This window comes from Carcharhinus amblyrhynchos, chromosome 8 (assembly GCF_965287045.1).
Source record: "Carcharhinus amblyrhynchos chromosome 8, sCarAmb.v2.hapA, whole genome shotgun sequence".
Lineage (NCBI taxonomy): Eukaryota > Metazoa > Chordata > Chondrichthyes > Carcharhiniformes > Carcharhinidae > Carcharhinus > Carcharhinus amblyrhynchos.
Genome location: NC_137331.1, coordinates 57,474,331 through 57,500,060, shown reverse-complemented (window position 1 = coordinate 57,500,060; position 25,730 = coordinate 57,474,331). Strand labels below are relative to the sequence as shown.

The 25,730-nt window shown below is 43.0% G+C and overlaps 1 protein-coding gene across 3 annotated transcripts in view; it reads left to right on the top strand.

The window, feature by feature from the left end:
• c8h8orf34 (chromosome 8 C8orf34 homolog) overlaps nt 1-25,730 on the top strand; it is a 376,587-nt gene that overhangs the window by 262,854 nt on the left and 88,003 nt on the right. For all 3 annotated transcript variants that reach the window (XM_080194886.1, XM_080194885.1, XM_080194887.1), the window contains exon 9: nt 9,140-9,231. In XM_080194886.1, coding sequence (XP_080051012.1) covers nt 9,140-9,231 — 92 coding nt within the window. The remainder of the gene's footprint in view (nt 1-9,139; nt 9,232-25,730) is intronic.

Here is a 25,730-nt window from a genome sequence, read left to right as displayed (position 1 = left end):
CAGCTGCATTTCATTATAGTAAGCATGGTGGCACAGTGGTCAGCACCGCTGCCTCACAGCACCAGGGACCTGAGTTCGATTCCTGGCTTGGGTCACTGTGTGGAGTTTGCATGTTCTCCCCATGTCTGCGTGTGTTTCCTCCAGGTGCTCTGGTTTCCTCCCACAGTCCAAAAGACATGCTGGTTAAGTGCATAGCCATCCTAATTTCTCCCTCAGTGTACCCAAACAGGTGCCAGAGTATAGCAACTAGATGATTTTCACAGTAACTTCATTGTAGTGTTAATGTAAGCCTACTTGTTATGTTACTAAACTAAATTTTAATTTTAACTTTGGATATTGAGTCAATTAAGCGTATTTGGATATTAGTCTGTAGTTTTGGCCACCCTAAAGAAAAGAACATAAAAATATATATAGTTAAGTTGAGGGGTATTTCAGTGAATATTTTAAATTTATCATTTGGGAGATTACTTCATAAATAAGGAAAATTATATACCAGAAAAGCAACTCTGTGCAGCATTGGTCAGTGTAAAATAGCAGTAGTACTTTGACCATATTGGAAAACCCAAAGTTGACCTTCTAACCACATTTAGAGATTATCTATGGTTTTGCACAATTGATCTTCTCAATCTAATGTCAACCAACTAAAACTGTATCATGTTACTCCACTATACCATGCCATGTCTAGAAGACAGCATTATATTTAACCAAACAAGTAAAACAATTCTGGAAATCATGTGACTATGAATGTTCCATCCCAGTTACATTCGAGTCACCATCCATCCCCTTCACCATTTGGCGTTTTGATGGTAGTATAGGCAATCTACAGCAGGCAATGCAGGAACTCACCAAGATTACCTAGACAGTATCTCCCTAACTGTAATCATCATTGCTGAGTCCCTGTAGTGACTCACATCCTGATCCCTATTCTCCAGCTACATGACTCAAATCCAAAGTGAAATGGAATGCTCACTACACACAGTCAAGACACAGTAGCATATCCTGAAAAGGATAAAAACAGCAATGTTATGGACACAAGAGAAAGGAACTTGTGGAAGTGCAAAATGTGGCAGTCAGAGAAGTGCTGTGCCAGAGAATGTGAGGGAGGTTGGGGAATGATTGTTGATATCTAGAAGTGTTATGCTTCTAACTTTTCCTGATCTATTGAGGTTATTAAATATTTTGCAGCACTGTAGCCAAGTACTGGGTGCCACATTCCTGCTTCTCACAACCTCCTCTACTTCTTGTGATGCCTGATGTTATGGTGTCTGGTCTTTCCTCCCATCCAAAGGAAAGCAACCCACCCCTTCTGGCACTTGCTGTCTTCACCACGACCTCCAGGATAGACTCAGAATTGCCTGATTTAAAGAGCAGCATGGGGTGGCACAGTGGTGAGCACTGCTGCCTCACAGTGCCAGAGACTCGAGTACAATTCTGGCCTCAGCTCACTGTCTGTGTGGAATTTGCACATTCTCCCCGTGTCTGCGTGGTTGCCTCCCGATGCTCCAGTTTCCACTCACGCTCCAATGATGTGCAGGTTAGATTGATTGGCCATGCTAAATTGACCCTAGGGTCAGAGGATTAGCAGGGTAAATATGTGGGGTTACGGGAATAGGGCCTGGGTCGGATTGTTGTTGGTGAAGACTCAATGGGCTGATTGGCCTCCTTCTGCACTGCAGGCATTCTATGATTCTAATTGGGGAGTATCCTTTCTGTGTCTTTCTTCCATTTCTTTGGCTGGGATCTCCTGCCCCACTGTGACAGGACCCGGTGCTAAGGAATGCAATTGGCCAACCAGAAGTTAATTTACTTTTGGCAGGACCAGAAGATCTTGGTGGTGGACAGAGCTCGAAAATCCCGGCCGATGGGTAAGATTTTCCGTGGTATATTTCACGGTGGCAGAGGTGGCCTACCATTGCCTGGTGGCGAGGTCTTCTGGTCCTGCTGCTGTCAACAGGGTTTCCCATTGTATACATTCCATGCTGCTGGGAATGGTGGCAAGGTCCAGCCTTTGTCTCTACAAGCCTTCACACCACAGGTTTCCTGTAGTCATTCTGACCTCAGCCAAGATTCTTTGAAATAGAAAACCTTTGACAGATTTGGCACTGCATCCCACCTGCCCTCTTTAATTGGGAAGCTTGGAAATGGGATGCTCACGTTGAGACCGAGTTAACGAGTCATGGCGCAACTTCTTCAATTACAAATGGGTTCCTGATCCTCTACCGGCCTTCCCCCGTATGCTGGGCTCTTTAGATAAAATTCCACCCCTAATGTCGGCCAAGATTAAAATTTGAGCTCACCTATATATCATAAATATCTCTCCCCTTCTGTCACTCAGTATCACGTGAGACCCATTTATTTTATAAATTTCACAACAGGAGCCACCAGAATCTATTGTGAAAGATAGTTTATTCCTCAGTTTCTTGCAAGATTTTCTTCTCTTATGTCTGTCAATGATCCTTGGATGACTGGTTATCCTTTCTGCTTCATACAGTAGCAAACAGATTTGAATTTTGATTGAATATGCTGTTTAGTTTTCGTAGTTCATGCTCTGTTGAATGCTGATCCCAGAGCCTGATAACCAGTGCTGGAGATACAGGTCACTTGGAAGCAGTCAGCCACATGCCTAGCACTTCATTCATCAGACAGTTGCAAAACATTTAACTTCAATGCAAAGCGTTTGATTTTATTTACAGGCACAGTTTTAAAGAAAAAGAATTAAAGACTTGCCATTTTCACATGTGGTTTTACAGTTTGATTTTGTTCAGGAAACGCCTTGATTTGGGCACTTAGACCGAGCTTAATCATCATCACTTGCAAGTGAAGACAGTTCCACAAGAATGAATAAAGTCTTTCAAACAGTGGCTAATAAAATAGTTCAATAATTAAAATGTGGTTTGGTATGACTTGCTTCCTTCCTTTATAGACTAGTAGGTTTCCAAGTAAACTGGATAAGCAGTAGCATACAGTGAGTTGAACATTGAACTCAGTGTGTCAGAAGGGTTTATGACAAAATGTTTTCTTGTAATATGCAGCAGGCATCTGTTGAGACCATGGATATTTGAGTTACACATTGAACTCTGCAATTTCTTTCTGCTGGGGACAAATTCCCTGAGCAGATGAATAGAACATAGAACATAGAACATTACAGCGCAGAATAGGCCTTTCGGCCCACGATGTTGCGCCGACCAATTAAAAAAGCAATGACCCTCCTAACCTAAACCAATCCCTTTCCATCCATAAACCTATCCACGGATCTCTTAAACGCTCCCAAACTAGGCGCATTTACAACTGCAGCAGGCAGGGCATTCCAATCCCTCACCACCCTCTGGGTAAAGAACCTACCCCTGACATCCGTCCTATAACTACCCCCCCTTAATTTAAAGCCATGCCCCCTTGTGCTAGCTTTCTCCATCCGAGGAAAAAGGCTATCACTGTCCACCCTATCTAAACCTCTAATCATCTTATATGTTTCAATAAGGTCCCCTCTTAGCCACCTTCTTTCTAACAAAAACAACCCCAAATCCCTCAGTCTCTCCTCATAGGACCTTCCCTCCATACCAGGCAACATCCTGGTAAACCTCCTCTGCACCCTCTCCAATGCCTCCACATCCTTCCTATAATGTGGGGATCAGAACTGCACGCAGTACTCCAAGTGCGGACGCACCAGAGTTTTGTACAGTTGCAACATGACGTTGCGGCTCCTAAATTCAATCCCCCTACCAATAAACGCCAAGACACCGTATGCCTTCCTAACTACCTTATCTACTTGATTCCCAACTTTCAGTGATCTATGTACACATACACCTAGATCCCTCTGTTCATCAACACTATTCAGAGTCCTACCGTTAGCCCTATACTCTACACATCTGTTATTCCTGCCAAAGTGAATTACCTCACACTTTTCCGCATTAAACTCCATCTGCCACCTCTCGGCCCAGCTCTGCAACTTGTCCAAGTCTCTCTGTAAACTATGACACCCCTCTTCACTATCTACCACGCCTCCAACTTTGGTGTCATCAGCAAATTTACTGATCCACCCAACTATACCCTCATCCAGATCATTTATAAAAATTACAAACAGCAGTGGCCCCAAAACAGATCCCTGAGGCACAGGGAAAATAATTGTGAACCCGCAATGTGAATTCTTCTTTAACATCTGCTAACATTGATTCCCAAGTTAAACCTTTCCTTGTGCTTTTTAATATTTTTTTCAGCAGTTAAGTTTTTTTTCTCTTTAGCTAAGGGGCTGAATTTTCAGGCCCTACTGAGGGTGGGGTTAGAGGCAGGCAGGGACGAAAGTACCGGTGCTGGTTGACATTCTGGTTCCCCAATGTTCCCAGTACTGGTCATTTTCACTGGCACAGTGGTGGACAGTCCTGGATTCTGCTGATCCATTCGGAAGACCAATAAACGTCGTTAAAAAGCTTGCAGGGATCTCATTAAGGAGCATGTTCTGATATTGATGGGCTTCATGCACTGTCTGGAGCAGACCAGCTAAATGGAGATGGACACACAGACAGGAGGCAGTCATGGCTACCTGACTAGTTCAGGGAATTAACTGGAGTGCATGAAAGGATGAATGGCACAGAACGGGGCCCAGCTTTTTGAAAACAGGAGCCATTAGCTCAGCGCAGGTGGCTGTGAGAGTGGGCAGTAAGTTCCCAGGCAGTGCAGGAGTTGTTATCCTCCTGATGTCATTGGGCAAGAAAGGAAGGAGCAAGGCTGTCAACTATAATTAGGGGACCACGTGAGCACAAGAAAGGACGGATCTGGCAATTGGAGAATGACTCTCGGGACCAGTGGCGATGAAGAGACAAACCCACCATGGACAGACTGAGCCATGGGCATCAGGAGAACAAAGGAGAGAGATAAGGGTATGAAGGTCACGGAGGCCATACCCTCAATAGAGGACCTACTTATGAAGATGGAGCTTCTTCAGAGCAAAAAACTAGTGCTGTTAGCGCTAGCGACTGGGCAGATGGTCACAGGCATCTGTTCTATGCTCATCAAAGACCACACCTCACAATACTCCTCTCCATGTCCTGCCAGTTGCTATGAATAGTCTCACAACACCAGGTTAAAGTCCAGCAGGTTTATTTGGAATCATGAGCCTTATTCTGTTTAACTGTGTGTCAATATGACTCACGGATTTCCTGGAACTTGCCAATGAAAGCAAAACAAGAGTGCAGCAGTAGTTGAAAGCTGAAGACAGGACAGGAACACTCCCCAGTAGACACTGACAGCTCACAGTTTTGTTCTTGCTTGCTTGTGTGAAAAGCTCACATTATCAGTGCTGAGAGGTTACTTTCATTATCTGGGAGGTTACTTTGGCACCTATGGAAGTTTGCATCTTGCATCCCCACTTTGAAGCTCTGATCTGAGAGATCAGCATGGGAGCTGCTAACATTAATTCACCTCAAAACTCAAATGAGGAGCAAAGTGACAAACAGTGTCAGCAGGAGTAGCAGGAAAAGGGCCACCCTAAGCAGTAACAGCCTACTACTCACAGACCAGCAATTTCACAGGAGAGGGGATTAGCAGAGAGAAGTTGCTCAATGGAGGCCCTAACCACAACATAGGATCTACAGGCAGACTGTAAGCTTTCTCAACATGTTGGCCATCAGTATTTCAGAAGGTTCGGGATCTCGTGTCTGGTGGTGGCGGGTATTTTTGCAACCTGTTGGAACAAGGCCAAGTGGACCTGACAGCCATGCTTTACCAGTGGTCATCAAAGTCACCACTATTCTCAATTTCTTTGTTTCTGGATCCCTCCAGGGTTCCGTTGAAAGCATTTGCAGGATCTCGGAGTCAACCCCCTCTAATTCATTGAACATTCGGCAGAGCAAACAATTGTATCATCTCAGCCAGCATGTGGGACATCTGAGAGGGTGCTTGTGTTTGCAACTCTGACTGGTTCCCCTGCACAGGCGCAAGGGGTTTGATCTCAGGCATGTACAATTGAGGCAACTCCAGACCATTAAAGATCGTTCACCAATCTTGACAGTTTCCATTCCATCAATGTGCGGCTTGTCTGCCACCACAAAAAGATCGTTTCTGGGGGTTGTACAAAATCCCAGGGCATCAACCATGATGCTGTCATCCTGTGGCAGTCTCTCCTCCCTCTTCCCACCTTGAGGCAGACTTGTAGATAGACTGTTCGGAGAGGAGGGATACTCACGTAAAAGTTGGCTAATGACATGCGAGAAGTCCAACCCACAAGGCACAGGAGCAACACTGAAAGCCATCTGAGAAGCTAATGTGTCATTGAACAGCCCATCATTGTGCCAGAAATGCTGCTTAGATACCTGGACTGATCTGCACTCACCGTTCAGTGTCTCCAGAAGGGTCATGGCAAGCTGCACTCTTCACAACATTGCACAGCAGTGAGGTCTGAATCAGCAAAACCGCAGACCAGAAAATCCCTACAGGCAATTCCAAGGAGAAGGAGGAGGCAGAATACAATATGACCATCGGAAGTTATTGTGAGGATCACTTAGGTTTCACCAGTCCTCCAATCTGACAGCAAAAGCCTGTTGCCCCTCCCACTTGCCCACAGCCATGCACCTTTTTCATAATGCCCTCCTCCATCAAACCATTGTACAGTATAAATGTTTATCTTATCATTCGGCACAATTGAAAGGGGTACTTGCCTGACGGCAACTGAAAATAGGAAATACAGCCAAGTGGTGTTAACAATATTTATCTGGCTCAAAATAGAAACTCAACATTCCAACCATGTGTAACAGTCGTATGTGCGCCTTCATGCAACTAAAGCTCTTTACATTTTCTCTTCCCTGCACTTGCACATTATACAATCCCTGTGGTTCAGTCATTCACTGCTCAGACTCCTGCTCTGACTGCTCAGATGCTCTTGCCTGGGTTTCAGAGCTCATGAGAGCCCTGTTAAAGACTGCTCCAGTGGGAGCTGTGGGGGCTGTGCCCTTCCCTGATGGCAATGAGCTGGAGAACACTTTGCTAAAGATCAGTAGGATAATTAATAGTTAAGTTTATAGTTTAACTCATCCTATTTAAGATGGTATTCATAGTGTGTAGGGGCTACGTGCCCTCATTTGATGGCTAACTTTGGTGTATGTTGGTGACCACCCTTTCTATGGATGAAGACATTGTCAAAAAGCCCTGCAATGTCATGCACATCAGGCTTAAGACAGACTCCTCTTTGAGTGCACATTCTTTGTTACCGCTCCAGAAATAGCCTCTTCTTCTACGCTTTGCAAGGTCTAGAATCTGCATCCAGCTGAGCAGAACTTGGAACACTATGCTCCTTCCAATGCCTCCACTATCTACCATTGCTCGCTTGTAATGTGTGAGATACCAGAAAAACTCAACTACATTTCTTAGTGGTTCCACTGAAGTGTCTGTATCTGAGCTCTTGCATGATCTGCAAAAGTCTTGTGATGATGCAGCCTCAAAATGAGTAACCTGCTTTATGGAGTTGTCATCCTCCTGCTCCTGGACCACCATCTGCAGGATTGATAATGACTCTGAGAGATTAAAGACATGAATAAGAATTGTCAAGATAAAAATTCTTTAAATTATTATCATGATCATATTTCAGTGGCTGCTAACATCAGATCAACATAAGTGAGATTTGGATACCATGAGGCTGTGTGATTTTTAAGTACATCATCAAGTAGCAGGAAGGCCCTACCTCTGATCATCAAGCACACCGGGACTTCATTGAGGAACAGCACCACCTCCTCTGCAGTTATTAGTTTCATGATGCCTGGACCATCTTCAGCTTGCTGCCTCTCTCTTGTGTTTTGTGCTTTCTTTTTCTGCCAGGAGGGACGACAGGTATAAATTAGAGTATTAGCTTATGTTGAATGATAGGTGGATAGCATTTGTTGAGGGTGCCTCTTGAGGAAAAGGCATGGCATTGCATCAAGGTGACATTGAGTGTCAATGGTGGCTGATCAGATCGGTAAAAGAGGAAGTATATATCCAGAGAGGTATGGGTGCACCTGAAAGGTTAGTTGGTGAAAGGAGGGGATGTGCTTGAGTAGCCTTGAGAAGAAAGAGCATGTTGACGTAATACTTCTGGATGTGGTTGAATGTGCTCACCTTTTCTGGTCTGCTTAGGTCATTAAACTACAGCAATCGACCCACTAGCCAGCACCTGTTACTATACTCGTAAACATCTTCCACTGTGTTTTCTTTGTGTCACTTCTTGATTTCTCCCTCTCATCAATGGGGAACAGTATCTCCATCGGGGCTAATGCAACCCCCAAAGTCACATCCAGGGAGGCATTGCTCAAGCAAGGTACAGCGTTTGAAGGTATGCATTCCATTCTGTCAATGCCTTACGTTCTGCTCCCAACTCCACATTTTGCCAAACTTCATGTTTGCAATGATCCTTTAAATAGTGGAGTTTAAATTGACTCGTGTTCCAGCATTATGCCCCATCCACCTAATCGGTTGGGAAACCAGGAAACAATATTATAGAAGCAGTGGTGGAGTTAAATTGCCACCGACGGACACATTGTACTTCCAGGTTTTAAGCAAGATGCAGATGTTTCCCCACCTCACCTGGGTCCCAGTGCTTCAGTAACCTAAAATCGAGCCCACGTACACTCTAAAGATATTGTAAAATATTCATGAAATAATGCCTGTGGATCACATATACAAAAGAGTTGAAAAGCCTGTAATTGCAACTCCAAAAGCAAATCATAATTTCAAGTCTATGTTGCCTACATTGTTTCTGTCATAAATGTCACCCATGAACACAAGAATAATGCCATAAATGTATTCTTATTGTTCATGATATCCCAACCGAAAGTCTTTTCTAGTGCAATATTGGTATCTGTACATCAGTATTACACACAAATCTTTCCCCAGGTTAGACCAATGTACAATTGTAATTAACTACCCCACCTGTATATGTTTGTTTTCATGTAATTTTTTTTTGTCAGGTTTTATCAATTTATAGTAAAAATGTTTTGGAAAAGTTCATATTCTTTCATTATGCATAATCAAATTTTATTCACTCTGCATAACCTGTTCTGGTAAATCAACTCTTTGAAATGCAGTGGCACTTTCAAATTCTGGTTCCTATGATTTACTAATGCACAATGAAATTGAGTACTAAATTAATAATACATGTTTATATTGTTTTGCTTAGATTCCAGGGAGATCGTTTAATGGAAGAATCCGATGATGGATCGCAGATATCACACTCCCCTGAACAAGCAGTCCCTGAGCCCCAAGCAATGTGTGAGTAAGAATATTTCTGTTGCAAAAAATGCTACTTACTTTGAGTAAAGCAATCTGCAGAGCAACAGGCAAGTTACCAACTCACAATGCTAGTCACCTCACAGAAGTTGCGCCGGAGTTAAAATTAGGTTCTGAGTCTGTTGTTTTACGTGAAAAGATACTTGTATTAGGCTCCACAATCCTGAGAGTTCAGCATATGAGCATGGATATATGCTAAAAATTTACTCCCATGTTCAATTCAACACCAGTAGATTAATTAATTATACACTTTTATTAATTATAACTTTAAATATTAAAATAAGTGAGATAGCCCCTCTTAAAAGATCCAAGATTAGCCCAAGCATCTCAGTGGTGCTTAGTGGCAAAGCCACTCTTATAGTTTAGCATTTTTGGAAACAATTAAGAATAACCTTCCGTTGTTCACCTGTCTCTGGCAAAATTGTCCAGAACAAGGAATGTAATGGCCCACTGACCCAATGGTTGACTCTGTGAGTTTGTCCTGTCTTTAATCCCATTTTTATAGGTCTGAGATTGGTAGCAAGCTCTCCCCAGTCACACTTCAGGGAGAGGTTCAGTTTGTCTTTGTAGTGTCGTCTTTGTCTTCCCATGGAATGCTGGCATTTGAGAGTTGAGAAAATATTGTTTGCACCCATTCGGACAAAGTGTCCAGCCCACTGAAGATGATTTTGCAGGAATTATACTTATGGAGCTGGCCTCAAGAAGGGCACTAGCATTTGTTTGATGATCCACCCATTGAATTCAGAGGCTGCAGTGGAGGCAACGCTGATAGAATTTCTCAAGCACTGCAATATAGGAATATGGTAACAACAAATGCATGGTACATGAGGACCTTTCTTAATTTGCAAAGGTCGTTGTTAAACGTTCACTACAATTGTTTTTGGGAGGTATAACTGAGGCAGTTAATTCACCATTGGATCGCCTCATAATTATGACCTTTGAAAGAGGTGGCTGCCAAGGTATCGGGAGTGCTGAAGATATTCCAGCTGACCAGGTGTAGGTTGATATGAATTTTGTTTTGGCAATATTCAAGGACAGACTGAGTACCTTGTATACAGAAAAGACCAAGAGTGGTTTGCAAATCTGCTGCAGAGTGGGCACCGGCACTACAGTGTTTTCTTGACATTTTGTTTGGGTTTGGCTGGCAATAATGACTGTCAGAGGTTCCTCTGGAAGGCCTAAAGCAACACTGTGTCTCTTTTAGGATTCCCTCAGGCACAGGAAACAAGCTATTCTATCAGGAATTTTCCTGTAATGGACCAAAGGTAAATGTCTCAATAGTTTTCACAACATGGTTTGGCTCCCTTGAGGATGGTTGCATTCCTGAAGTTGGGTGGGGATGGGAGAGTGGGGAGCTCTTTTTCTTCTCAGATCAATAGGGGAGTGCCTGGAGTCTTGATATGAGAAAAAGTCACCAATTTTGAAGACCTCAGCTGAAATACGGTTGGAGCCATAGGCTTTGATGTTGTTCATCTGTCTGATTGTTTGTTACAGCTCTCCCATGAATGGTGGTCCCCCCCTGGATTTTATCACAAGGTACTGGGGGATAGCTTGCAGAGAATCAGCTGCTACTGTGAATTCATGGTTGAGGAAGTATTGAAAATTTTCTTTTCAGTGATGGTGGGTAGCATTGTGATACTCAAGATGAGAGACACTGTCTTGTGGGAGAAGATGGTTTTGTCCAGTTGAACATGGTCTACAGATGAACCTGGTAGTTGCAAAGATGCTTTTCTTGGTATGATGGTTAACACACTGTTGCAAAGATGCTTTTCTTGGTATGATGGTTAACACACTCTTGCAAAGATGCTTTCCTTGGTATGATGGTTAACACACTGTTGCAAAGATGCTTTCCTTGATATGGTGGTTAACACACTGTTTGATCCCTTGAATGTTCTTTTCCCACCACATGACCTATATGTTCCAGCTTTGTCTTTGGGTGTCAGACTTGACCTGCTGGAATGATGCCTTTTTGACTTGTGATCTTCGGCTGTTCCTCCAGGTAATGAAGGCTGCTTGGTTTTATTCCAGGAGGTCACAAATCTTAATATTGTTTTCATTGAACCAGTCCTAGTGATGATGATGCACAAACCCAATGGTCTGGGTACAGCAGTTGAGTGCAGCTTGATCCCATGACTCTGGAGTTGAGTTGGATGTATGAAGATTTTCCAGATTGGGATGAGCTATACTTGAAATTCCTCTCTTTGGTAAGGCTGTTTTAGGGCTGAGACATTGATCCTCTTCCTTTGAGACTTTTTGGTTTTGTGATGCCTTGGCATTCAGTGGGTGTTCATCACAGATCAAACAAGTTGATAATTTCACCAGCAGGCATCAGTTCCCTGCATGTATCGCGTTTCTTTCATTCTTCCACAGGCTGTTTGTATTGTTGGCTGGGGCAGTATTTATTGTCCCTCCCTAATTGTCCTTGAAAGGTAGTGGTAAGCTGCCTTCTCAAACCAATGGAGTTTTTGAGATGTAGGTACATCCACAGTGCTGTTAGGGAGGGAGATCCAGGATTTTGACTCAGTGATAGTGAAGTTTAGTTTGGCAATAAGTTTACAAAACAGCGAAGTGAGTGGCTTGGCGGGAACTTGCAGGTTCTGGTGATTCCCATCACCTACTACCCTTGACCTTCGGGTGATACAGGTTGCATGTTTGAAAATTGCTACCAAAGGAGCCTGGGGAGTTGCTGCAGTGCATGTTGTAGATGGTACACGCTGCTGTCACTGTGCTTTGGTGGTGGAGAGAATTAATCTTTAAAATGGTGGGTGGGTTGTCAATTAAGTGGGCTGCTCTGTTCTGGATGCTGTCAAGCTTCTTGAGATTTGGAGCTCAAGGCAAGAGGAGAGCATTCCTAACTGTGCATTGTAAGTGCTGGCAAAGCTGTGGGGAGTTAGGAGGTGTGTTACTAGCTGCAGAATTTCAAGCCTCTGACCTGCTTTTGCAGCCACAGTATTTGTATGACTGGTCCAGTTCAGTTTCTGGTCAATGGTAACCCTCAATATGTTGACAGACAGGTATTCCAAAATGGCTAATATTATTGAATGTCAAGGGGTGATAGTTAGATTCTCTTTTGATGGTGATGGTCATTGCCTGGCACTTGTGTGGCTCAAATGTTTCTTTCTACCCATCCGCACCACACTTGAATATAGTCCAGGTCTTGCTGTATATGGATATGAACTGGTTTGGTATCTGAGGAGTCACAAATGGTGCTGAGCATTGTGCAGTCATCAGCAAACATCTCAATTTCTGACTTTATAATGGAAGGAAAGTCACTGATGAAGTTGCTGAAGGTGATTAGACCTAGGACACCACTGGGAGGACTTCCTACGATGATATTACAGAGATTATATGGACCTCTGACTCAAACAATAACAAAATCCAGCCTGTGCCCATGCTTTGATCTACGATGCTTCCATGTGGTTTTGTACATGTCCTTTTGGCAGAAGAGGATGTTTGTTATAATGTGGCTATGCTGAGCACACTTTATCAGCAGAAGATCACCATTTGCATTGACTTTTCCCAACCATTTTTCCCAGTGGTACCGTTCCGGACACTGGAGTCATGGCAAACCCTGCCAATAAAGTTCCCCAAAAGTATTCTTTCCTGCTTTTGGGATAACAGTGAGGGCACCATCGGAATGAGACTTTCCCTTAACATGGTCACTGGAGCACAGGTGCTGATGATGGTGATGTATTGGTTCTGATTGAATGCAATGAGCTTTTCATTTATACAACTACGGAGTTCTGGCAGCTTATCCAGGATTCCATTCCAAAAGTAAAACCAACTCCATGGAGATAAAGGTTACTGTCAGTCCTACAATTCCAATTCCAGTATAGTTAGGGTGGAAAGACATTGCTCTCTGTAGGTGAGATCATGAGTCCCGAGGCTGTGTTGCCTGTCCGGTATCAGGGTTAAGTCTCCATTATGTCCACTTTGTCAGGAAGAATAGAAAAGAAGTTTATTATTTAAATACAGAGAAACTGCAGAACTCTGCAGGAAAGAGGGGTCTGAGTGTCCTGGTACATAAATCATAAATAGTTAATATGCAGGTATAACAAATGATTGGGAAGACAAATAGATTGTTGTCATTTTATGACAAGGGAAATGGAATATAATGGTAGGGAGGTTTTGTTACAGAAACCACATCTGGAATATTTTGTATCACTTTGGGCTCCTTATTTGATAAAAAGTACAATTGCAGTTCAGGGAGAGACTAGAACTAGGGGATACAGTTTTAAAACATTTAAGATAAAAATGAGGAGAATTATTTTCTTTCAGTGGTTCGTTAGTCTGTGAATTTTCTTCCCCAAAGAACAGTGGAGGCAGAATCAGTGAAAATTTTTGAGGAGGAGTTGCATGGATTCTTGATTGACTAGGGAGCCAAAGGTTGCATGGAGCAGTCATGGAAGTAGTGTTAAGGTTGCAATCAGATCAACGGTATTCTTATCAAATGACAGGACAGCTTTGAGGGGTTGAATGGCTCCTAATTCTTAATGTTTTAATGCTTTGATAGGATGTAGGCATCACTGGCTAGGCCAGCATTTTTATTGCCTATCCCTAATTGCCCTTGCAAAGGTTGATAGTGAGCTGTCTTATTGAACCTCTACAGTCCATGTGATGTACATACACCCACAGTGCTGTTTGGAAGAGAGTTCCAGGACCCAGTGATAATGATATATATTTCCAAGTCAGGATAGTATGTGGCTTGGAGAAGAACTTTCTGGTAATGGTGTTCCCATGTATCTGCTGCCCTTGTCCTTCTGGATGACGGAACTTGTGGGTTTGGAAGGTGCTTACCTTCTTAAACTGGGAGCTCCCGCTTCTCTTTGCCTGCTGCTTTCCCAAGCCCTGGAAAACGCAGCAACAGCTGTTACGTTTAAATTAGACTCCCAGCTAATCTGTGGGAGCCTGATTTAAGTAAGTTAGTAAAGTCTCCTGCCTCTTGAAGGCAGACCTCTACATGCTACAAAACATGTATAACTAGCAATGAATATTTTAAGGGTTGGGGCTTCTTCCCCATTTTTAAACTATTGAATCCCCTATGACCATTTCTCACCCACCTTTAGGAAATCAAATTGTACTTTCATCTTGCCTACAAAGGGAAGACACAAATAAGTATCAATATAAGAGTAAAGAAGTCTTTGTACAATTAAAAAGACTTCATTAAGTTCACCCATAGTTTTGATTTCCTTATCTAAGGGAGGATATTTTTACTTAGATGGAGTGCAACAAAGGTTCACTACACTGATACCTATGAAGAGGGGATTTTCCATGAGGAGGAATTTAGATAAGCTTTATATTCCAGAGAGTTTAGAATAGGAGGTGATCTCATTGAAATCAGATGGTTGCATAGTGGTTAGCACTGTTGCCAGGGACCTGGGTTCAATTCCAGCCTTGGGTAACTGTCTATGAGGAATTTGCACATTCTCTCGTTCCTGCATTGGTTTTCTCTGGGTGCTCTGGTTTCCTTCCACAGTCCAAAGATGTGCAGGTTGGGTTGATTGGCTATGCTAAATTGCCCATTAGTGTCAGGGGGACTAGTAAGGATAAATATGTGAGGTTGTGGGGATTGGGCCTGGGTGAGATTGTGATCACTGCAGACTCAATGGGCTGGGTGGCCTCATTCAGTAGTGTAGAGATTCTATGATTCTAAGATTCAATGAAATTTATAAAATTCTTAAGGGACTCGACAGGGTAGATGCATGGAGGATGTTTCCCCTGACTAGGGAGTGTTGAACTAGCTGTCACAGTTTCAGAATAAGAGGCTAACTAGTTAGGACTGAGATAAGGATGGAATTTTTTCCATCAGAATGTGAATCACTGCCCTCGAGGGCTGTGGATTTTCAGTCATTCAGTTATTTTCAAAACAGTTCTTGATGAAATTTGTATCAAGTGAATCAAGTGATATGGGAACAGAGAAGGTGAAGTTGACCCCTCCCAAGCCATCTCCCCAAAATGGCAATTCTGCTCCCACCCCGAGCTGCAAGTTATACTTATTTGTGTTCCCACAGTCCTCTCCAGTGCCCCGTGAGTGGTGCACACTGTGGAGGGTGCTGACCTCCAAACTCCCCCTTGGAGGTGAAGGACCCAGGTTGATACTTATGTAAGGCTGTTGTACGTGCTGCCAGTGTAATGTCACGCTGGAACCCACTGAATAACCAGTGAGGGGGGATGTCCTGGAGAGAGTGTTTGCTAATGTATTCAAATGAACCTTCTGCAGTCCCGCAGCGTGTTTCACATATTCCACCAGTGAGGGGCCAGGAAGATCTGAACTCGGAAACTCAGCCAGCGTGAATCATGCCCTCCGGATTTTGAACATGTGCGGCCATTCCAGTGGACAAAGTGCGGGTTCAGAATTGCCCCTGGTTTTTTCAACCAAAATAAAGAATAGAACCACACTGCAATGTTAGCCTAGATTTAGGTGCTTAAATCTCCGGAATGAGGCTTAAACTCACGACCTTCTGACTCAGAGTTGAGTGCTATCAGTAAGCCACGGCTGACCCAACAAGAGCACAAACTAATTAAAGAACTTAGCTGCAACTAGTCCTCTAATAAGTTCTCTGTTGCATGCTTCAGTATTGAACATGCTGAAGCACTTACTACAACCATATAATTGCTATCCCTCGTGCCTAAAGAAAAACATACCAGTACAATTGCTGGAAAAACACTGTTCATCTTGATATAGTCACGTTAAACTGAAAATCCAACTGGATCGTCTGCAGAGTAAATTTGAGACTTGTGTTAACTACAAAGGGATCAAAATTCCTGTGTTTAGCAACTGTAGCAAAAAAAAAGGACCTGGATAAAAAAAAAACAACAGAATGAATGTACTTGGACTGCTTTGACAATTCCTACCTCACTAAAAATAAATTAGTGAACTCCAGGAAAAAAATGACAAAAGCCTTTCCATGGTGAAGCCATGTAGCATTCTGCAACTGGACAGCTCAATCACAAAGAAAAGTCATTTCACTACATGTTAGATATATTGCTGGTAAACAGAAGGCATGGTCAGTTTTAATGACTGCTGGTTTAGGCCACATGTAGATCTGTTGTTTTCTGAACACAGTCAGCTCGGCACAGACTGAATCAGGATCACATAGGGGGAAATCAATCAAGTGTTAGGCTCTGTATTTGCTTGGACAAGAGGCCTAATGCCGGTTTCAGGTGGAGGGCTTGGAACTCTCTTTTGATGCCTGTACTAATATAGAGAACAGCGCACTTTCAGCTCAGGAGGTCCACGTGTGCACATTAGATGCTTTCATGCTTGTTTTATGTTTGTGTAATGGATGCTAAGTTTTTTTATTTCAAAAATATACTGTATTCATAAAAAAAACTCAAATAAGCCATTGCAAAATGACATATCCAATAATTACAAACAGTGTAAAAAAGGCCATTCATTTTTACAATACTATACGATGTTCATTTACATTACATTAATTTCATTTCAGTACTTGAAACTGTATACATACATCAGATTTTACTGTGTGCTGTTGTTTTTCAGATTAGCACGCAGTTACACAGGCCGAAGGTATTCTACAGTTACCAGGCCCTCAGTCTGCCTCGGTTCAAAGGCTTTACAGTGTGGCCTTTCCCCATTGTGCCTTTGCGGCAGCTGCTCCAAGCTTCAGCGTATCCCTCAGCATGTAGTCCTGGACCTCGGAATGTGCTAGTCTGCAATACTTGGCTGAAGACAAATCGTACAAGTGGAAGATCAGCAGTTTTCGGGTGGACAAAGTCCTTCACCGAGTTGATGACCCTCCAGCAGCAGTTGATATGCATCCCTGGAAACAGCCCGTAGAGCACAGAGTCCTGCGTCACCGAGCTGCTCGGGACGAACCTCAACAAATACCATTGCACCTCACTCCACACCTTCTTTGCAAAGGCACATTCCACAAGGAGATGTGCAACCATCTCTTCACCCCCGCAGCCAACTTTGAGGGCAGCGTGCGGTGGTGTTGAGACCTCAAGCATGCATAAAGGATTTGACGGGGACTGCGCTTCTCACCATCAGTCAAGCTTGTTTGTGAGTTCTGGTGATGTGGTATTCTGCTCAGGGAACAATCCGACAGGATCTGCCATCATCTTTTCTCTCAGGGCCTCAAAGACATTACGTGCTGACCTAAGGTCAAAGGTATGTTCCCGGAAAAATTTCTCCATGAAGGACAGTTGCTGCAGTACGGTCCTACTACTTGGAGTGTTCCGCGGTAGTGTGGCCAAACCCATCCTCTACAATACTTGGAATAGGTAGAACTTCAAAAAGTAGTGGCACTTGCTGTTGTTTACTGAGGATCTACACACAGCTTGATGCAGCTGCATACAAAGGTGGCCATCAGGATGAAGATGGCGTTGGGAACATTTTTCCCTCCGTTCTCTAGAGATTTGTGCATAGCTTCCTTCCGGACGCAATCCATCATTGATCTCCTGATAAATTTGAAGACGGCCTAGGTCACTGCTGCTGCGCAGGATTTGTGTATAGGCCAGACCTGCACCACATACAACAACACGCACAGTACCTCACACTGGATGAGTTTTTTCCTGGTGATACAGAGGGAGTGTTGCTCCCATGAACCTAATTCTTGTCTCGCTTTGGCGATACATTCTTCCCAGTTTTTTGTGCATGTCCCTGCCACAACAAACCATATCCCCAGCACCTTAAGGTAGTCTGCGCTGATGGTGAAAGGGACAAAGGATCTGTCAGCCCAGTTCCCAAAGAATATGGCCTCGCTGTTGCCCCGATTGACTTTGGCTCCTGAGGCCAGCTCGAACTGCTTACAGACTTGGAGAGCCTGCAAACAGATAAGGGATCCAAGCAGAAGTCAGCCACGTCATCCATGTACAGGGAGGCTTTGACCTGCGTGCCTCCAATGCCTGGGATTGTAACCCCTTTGAAGCCTGGGTCACTTCTGAGGGTCTCGGCAAAGGGTTCAATGCAATACACAAAAAAGGACAGAGGAGAGAAGACAGCCCTGCCTGACTCCAGATGTGATCTGAAACCTATCTGATTCGCACCCATTGATTGAAACTGCGCTACTGATGTCTGTGTAGAGCAGTTGGATCCAATTACAGATTCCCTCCCCAGAGCCCATTCTGGAGAGCACATCCATCATGTAGCTGTGCGATATTCTGTCAAACGCCTTCTCCTGGTCTAGGCTGATGAGGCAAGTATCCACCTGCCTGTCCTGCACGTAGGCGGTCATATCTCTGAGTAGAACAAGGCTCGAGGCTATCAGAGATCTTTCTGTTGGGCACAGCACAGGTGTTGTGAGATCACTGACCCCAGAGCAGACTTGACCCGGTTGGTGATGACCTTGGCTAGAATTTTATAGTCCACGTTCAATAGTGAAATGGTCACCAATTTCTAATTTCTTCCCTTTCCCCCTTCTGCTTGTAGATGAGGGTAATGTTGCCTTTCCTCATGGATTCTGATATGCTGCCTTCCAGAAGCATACTCTCATATACTTCCAGCAGGTCCGGGCCCATCAACTTCCACAATGCCGAGTAAAATTCAGCTTCTGGGGGCTTTACCCTTCTGAAAGGACTCGACGGCTTTGTCAGCACATCCAGAGATACCGGTGTGTCCAGGCTCTCCTGGTTGCCGTTGCCTAAAATCTGCATAACAGACTACAGGAAAGTCTGGGAGGCCGTGCTGTCCATTGGCTTCAGTTCATACAGTCCGGCATAGAAAGATTTGCAGATCCTCAGAATGTCAGACTACGATAAGCTTACTGAGCCATCTTCTTCCTTCAGGCTGCTGATCACAGAAGTTTCTCTGTGCACCTTCTGGAAGAAGAAACACAAGCGCGTTTCATCCTGCTCCAAGGAGCAGACCCTGGATTAGAAAATGACTTTGGAGGCCTCCAAGGCAAACAGTGAGGCTTGCTGGCTCTTCACCTCCTGGAGATCCTCCTTGACATCAACCCCCATCGACTGCAGTTGGAGTAGCTCCTGCATGCTTTTCTGGATTTGGGACATTTTCCCCCATCTCCCTGGCCTTGTGAACCCCTTTGTGGATGAAGAACCTCTTGATGTTGTCCTTGATGGTTTCCCACCAGAGCGCTGGAGACTCAAAGAAGGGTTTCACGGTTCTCCAACCGTGGTAAACCCTTTTGAGTTCTTCGAGGTTCTCTGGGGTCAACAGTTCTACATTAGCTTCCCCCTGCCCACTTTCTGGTTTTCCTCCAGCTGACAGTCAGCCAGCAGGAGGCAGTGGTCAGAAAAGAACACTGGCCTGACATCGGTAGACCTGACCATGAGCGCGCGGGATACAAACATGAAGTCAATCCTGGAGCAGACAGACCCATCTGGCTGTGACCACATGTATCTACGCTGCTCTCTGCTGGTTGCTGAAGACATCATGCAGTTTGGCATCTTTGACTGTGTTTCCAGCAGGAGACTGGACGTAGCATCCAGTTTGTCTTTAGCCCTACTGGATAGGCCGGCCTTGTCTATAATGCAGTTAAAATCCCCACCCAGAATGATTGGCCTGAAGGTGGTGAGCAGCAGTGGCAGCTGTTCAAAAACTTCCAGCCACTTGCTCTTGACAGTAGGGGCATACACATTAATCAGCTTGAGAGGGCAGTTCTTGTAGGTAAAATTACTGAATTTTCTAGGCCATCACACTACAAAATAATAGAAAGATATGGGGTCTGATTTTTTTTTTCTGTGGTGAAAGATTCATTACACAAATACTTGCCTATGGCCTTTTCATGAGATTCTGCACATGTATTTCATGGTGAAATTATACAGCATGCTCCAAAGGGAGCTGCCTGAAAAGGACAAGCAGTAGAGTATCTCTTAATTAATCAGATCAATGAATTATTAATGAGCAGTGCAGAGACTGGACCAGGAAATAGAAGTAATAATATTTCATTGATTGTCAAGACAGCTACAGAAAATACAGGGAGAAAATGATTAAAAGAGAATGATTAGAAGTAGAAATAATCACTTTGTAAAAAATTTCCATCAATAATTAAAAATCTAAAGGAATATGATTCAACACTTGCAAAATTTAATTTGCAGAATGGGAAAGTTTGATCATAATTAAGACGCATTAAACCATTAAAATATTATTTGTCCTAGAATAGAAAATCCCTAACATTTTCTGGTGACTTCAGTGGGTAATTCCAGCAATTTAATGATATTCAGACAAACTTCCTAATCCTGAAAATCAGCTTTAAGAAGTGTGGAATTTCATTTCTCTTTAAATACATCTTTAGATTTTAATTTGTGTTGGAGATTTTAAAACAAATATTATAACTATCATTCTCTTTTAATCATAGAATCCCACAGTGCAGAGAGAGGCCATCTGGCCTATCAGTTCTGCACCGACAAAAATCCCATCCTGTCTCATAACCCTACATATTTACCCTGCTAATTCCCCTGACAGTAAGGGGCAATTTAGCATGGTCAATCCACTTAATCTGCACATCTTTGGACTGTGGGAGGAAACCAGGGCACCCAGAGGAAACCCACGCAGACGTGGGGAGAACATGCAAACTCCACACAGACAGTCCCCTGAGGTTGGAATTGAGCAGTGATTCCTGGCGCTGTGAGGCAGCAATGCTAACCACTACTTTTGTTTATTCCTCTTTCTTTATTTCACATTATGTATCTTCTTTGATATTCAATTAAATAATAACTTACATTTCCTAGTTCAATCTCTGTCCTGCTCAGTACTGATTCTTCAACCGGATTAGTTTAAATGCCAAGCTGTTAGCAAGTCTCTGGTGCTAGCACAGCTTTTGGAGGAGCAAGTTAACTCAAACAAATACTTCCTGTTTTCCACATATAATTGTTCAATGCATTCAACAGAAGTTACTGTTCAGATAACATTTCAATCATGGTGTGCTCAGTTACCCTCAATGTCATTTCTACAGCAAAATGCAGCCCATAGTAAGAGTGAAGGAATTTTAGTAAATTTTATAGTGATAGTGGTGTAACTATCTGACATTTCTTTTTGGTGTATTTGTATTGTGAATTTTTTCAGACTGATTGTTTATGACGTCTCAGGATCTCTCCATCACAGCTACCTGTAGGAAATCTGGGTTTTACTATCCTGACATGCCAAGGCACCAGATAAATCTTTAATTCCTTTAATCGCTTTGATGATGTACCATCTGGGGATCTAACACTAGAAGTAGTCTTGGAGTGAAAATGCCTGACTCGATGCCAAAACCATTTTATGTTAATCATTTTGGATCAAAATAATTTAATTTATTAACCCTTGATGAGGTCAAACCCGAGGGTGTTGAATAAGTGAACTAACTCCTTCCTGCTAAAACATCAAATAAAAAACTAGACCACATTGGTTACAAACGTTGACTAAAAATGAAGTTAGGTATACAAATGCTTAATAGACATGCATAAATATAATCAGAGTTAACTAGTTGAGTAGCAGATTATTAATGGGCAGAGTTACTTAATAAAGCTTACACAGGGAGTTCAGTGGTTTGCTGTGAATCAACATGAGCAGATGGTAAGCATTAACCACAGCTGTGTCTGAGGTTATAAATTGGTGAGATTACTTTAAAATTAATTCTTTAGGTAGCTGATAATTACCAACTTTGGATAGCCAGTCTACCAAATAGCTCAGACCTACTTGTGTGGTTCAGAACTTTCAGAGATTGCACAATTATTCTCAGAGATGGTGTGATTGAATCAATCTCTCGCCTTCCTTGGGATATTAGTGCTGTTTTCCAGAATGTGAATTGACAACCTCCTTTACAGTAGGGTGACCTGTTTCACTTCCATCCTTAGTTTTGACTTAATCCATCTTACACATGAGGGATGATATGTGAGCTGGCTTTCCTCTTATCTTTCTCAATCCATGATAGTTTTTAATTAAATGACACCATTAGCTCTATTTATGAGAGCATATAGCAACATTGGCCTATCAGGTGTAAGGGTTATTACAAGGTAACTTTATGGACAGATTATCAGAGGGAACCTAGATTTATGTTCTATGAAAGAAGCTCTGAAAGTGGTTACACTTCAGGAGGGGGAAAGGAGAACGCAACCAATACATCCTCTTTCCAGCAGACCTGATCATAGGAGCAGTGTTCCCAATTCTCTATTCAACAACATTTCTCACACCTTCGCTTCATCCATTACTGATGACCACAGCATCTTCCTGGCCACAGTATAGAGATAGAAACTACAAAACACGTTTCCAAACCACCTTTATCAATCAAACTACCCAATATTCCACACAAAATTCATTAAACACCCTTGGACATCCCCTTATTGCCTGCTTTCTATTAGTCTCTGCCAGCCCCAGTGATCTCACATTGTGCTATCTCTGTGTCTGCAGAATAGCTGGTCGAATACGACTGACTGACAGTGGGGGAGATAGCAGATTCATGCTTGTGGTGTTACTACCACATTCCCAGGTTGGTACAGCAGTATTCTTAGCTTTGTATTGGAGGATAGATTAGAGCCAAAGAGGTTTACAGCATGGAAACAGGCCCTTCAGCCCAACTTATCCATGCTGCCTTTTTTTTAAACAACTAAGCTAGCCCCAATTGTCTGCGTTTGGCCCATATCCCTCGATCTTAGCCATGTAACTGTCGAAATGCTTTTTAAAAGACAAAATTGTACCCACCTCTACTACTACGTCTGGCACTCACCACCCTCAATGAAAAAATTGCCCTTCTGGACACTTTTGTATCTCTCCCCTCTCACCTTAAACCTCTGTCCTCTAAGTTTAAACTCCCCTATCTTTGGGAAAAGATATTGTCTATCTAGTTGATCAATGTCCTTCATTATTTTAAAGACTTCTATAAGCCGCCTATGTTCCAGAGAAAAATGTACCAGTGTACCCAGCCTCTCATAACTCAAACCATCAAGTCCTGGTAGCATCCTAGTAAATCTTTTCTGCATTTTTTCTAGTTTAATAATATCCTTTCTATAATAGGGTGACTAGAACTGTACACAATGTTCCAAGCGTGGCCTTTCATATGTTTTGTACAACTCCAAAAAGATGTCCCAACTCCTGTATTCAATGTTCTGGCCAATGAAACCAAGCATGTTGAATGCTTTCTTCATCACCCTGTCTACCTATGACTCCACTTTCAAGGAGCTATGAACATGTACCCCTAAATCTCTTTGTTCTATAACTCTCCCCAACACCCCTATCATTAATTGAGTAAGTCCTGCCCTTGTTCAATCTACCAAAATGCATTATCTCGCTTATATCTAAATTAAAGTCCATCTGCCATTCATCAGCCCACTGGCCCATTGATCAAGATCCTGTTGCAATCTGAGGAAACCTTCTTCACTGTCCACTAGGCCACCAATCTTGGTGTCATCTGCAAACTTACGAACTACATGCCTACTAAACTCTCATCCAAATCATTAATATAAATGACAAATAACAGTAGACTCAACTGATCACAGGCTTCAAGTTTGAAAAACAACCCTCTATAACCACCGTCTTCTGTCATCAAGCCAATTTTATATGCATTTGGCTATCTCACCCTGGATCCTGTGAGACTTAATCTTATACAACAACCTACCATGCGGCACCTTGTCAAAGGCCTTGCTAAAGTCCATGTAGACAACATCAACTGCACTGCCCTTATCTACCATCTTGGTTACCCCTTCAAAAAAACTCAATCAAATTTGTGAGACATGATTTTCCACTCACAAAGTCATGCTGACTGTCCCTAATTAGTCTTTGCCTCTCTAAATGCCTGTAGATCTTAACTCTCAGAATACCTTTTAACAACTTACCCAATACAAATGTGAGGCTCATCGGCCTGTAGTTCCCAGGCTTTTCCCTGCCGCCCTTTTTAAACAAAGGCACAACGTTTTTCACTCTCCAATCTTCAGGCACCTTGTCTGTTGCTGTTGATAATTCAAATATCTCTGCAAGGGGACCTACAATTTCCTCCCTAGCTTCCCACAATGTCCTGGGATATACCTCATCAGGTCCCAGGGATTTATCTACCTTGACTTCCAGCAACCACCTTCTCTGTTATATGTAAACTCCTCAAGACATCACTATTTATTTCCCCAAGTTCCCTAACGTCTGTGCTTTTCTCAACAGTAAATACTGATGAGAAATATTCACTTAGGATCTCACCCATCTCTTGCGGACCTGCACACAGACGACCTTGTTGATCGATATCTTTAAGTCCATTGCATATTTAGTACAACAGCTATAATGGCTGTAGTCTGAATCTGTGTGGTAGAAAGCTGAACTTGTTCAGACTGCAGCAGCCAGGCTAGGTGGTTTCTATCTGTGTTGCAGTGGAAGCTGAAACATTGGCCATTAGACATCATTTTGGGTCTGCAAATGTGTTGACAGTGTTGGCAGCCATCTCCACGCTGGAGAAGATGGGCTGTGCAAAGCCCCATGTATGTTGGTGCTATCTTCTCCATCTTCTTTAGCACTGACTGCAGGCTGTCTATTAGGTCTGCCAATGAACAAAGTAGCATTTTTCTGTTCAGTACACAATCAGATTTTACATCTGAGTCCTCAGCAATCAAACTCCTCAAATACAATATTATGCTTTGGAGAGATAGCTACTCTTGTGTCCTGCTCTGGTCGCAGGCCTCACTGCTGCCTTTTGCCTCACTTCATGTAGATCCCACCTCTAAGCTGCCCTTTAAAGTACACGCATTGCCAGTAATTTAACTGGGGGCTGCAAATGGGTGATCAAATGAAGACTCTTCTTCATTGTCAATGTTTTGTTAGTCCATCTGTTCTTTCTGTTCCACCACTGCCTGGTTAAGTTATAACATTCAGGTATTTGAAAAAAGATAGAATCATAGTAAGGTTGTGGTGAGAATAGAAGGGGAAAGCAAGAACTGCATGATTACACCATCCACAGCTTATCAATCAGTAAAAATTATGGGAAGATTCTGGTCACTATTATAGTAAGGATATTATTAAACTAGAAAGACTGCAGAAAAGATTTACTAGGATGTTATCAGGACTTGATAGTTTGAGTTATAAGGAGAGGCTGGATACACTGGGACTTTTTTCTCTGGAGTGCAGAAGGCTGAGGAGTGATCTTATAGAGATCTATGAAATAATGAGAGGCATAGATCAGCTAGATAGTCAATATATTTTCCTAAATGTAAGGGAGTCTAAAACTAGAGGGCATAGGTTTAAAGTGAGAGAGGAGAGATATAACAGTGTCCAGAGGGGCAATTTTTTCACACAGAGGGTGGTGTCTGGAACAAGCTGCCAGAGGTAATAGTAGTGGTGGGTACAATTTTGTCTTTTAAAAAGCATTTAGACAGTTACATGGGTAAGATGGGTATAGAGGGATATGGGCAATTGGGACTAGTTTCAGGGTTTAAAAAAATGGGTGGCATGCTCAAGTTGGGCCAAAGATCCTGTTTCCATACTGTAAACCTCTATGACTCTGAGTGGGGTGTGGGATATGAGAAGGAGGACTAGGAATGAACAAGCCATCATTTTCAATCCTTTCAGCCCTTTTGATAGCTGTGGCTTCAGTCATGGCTGCTTCAGT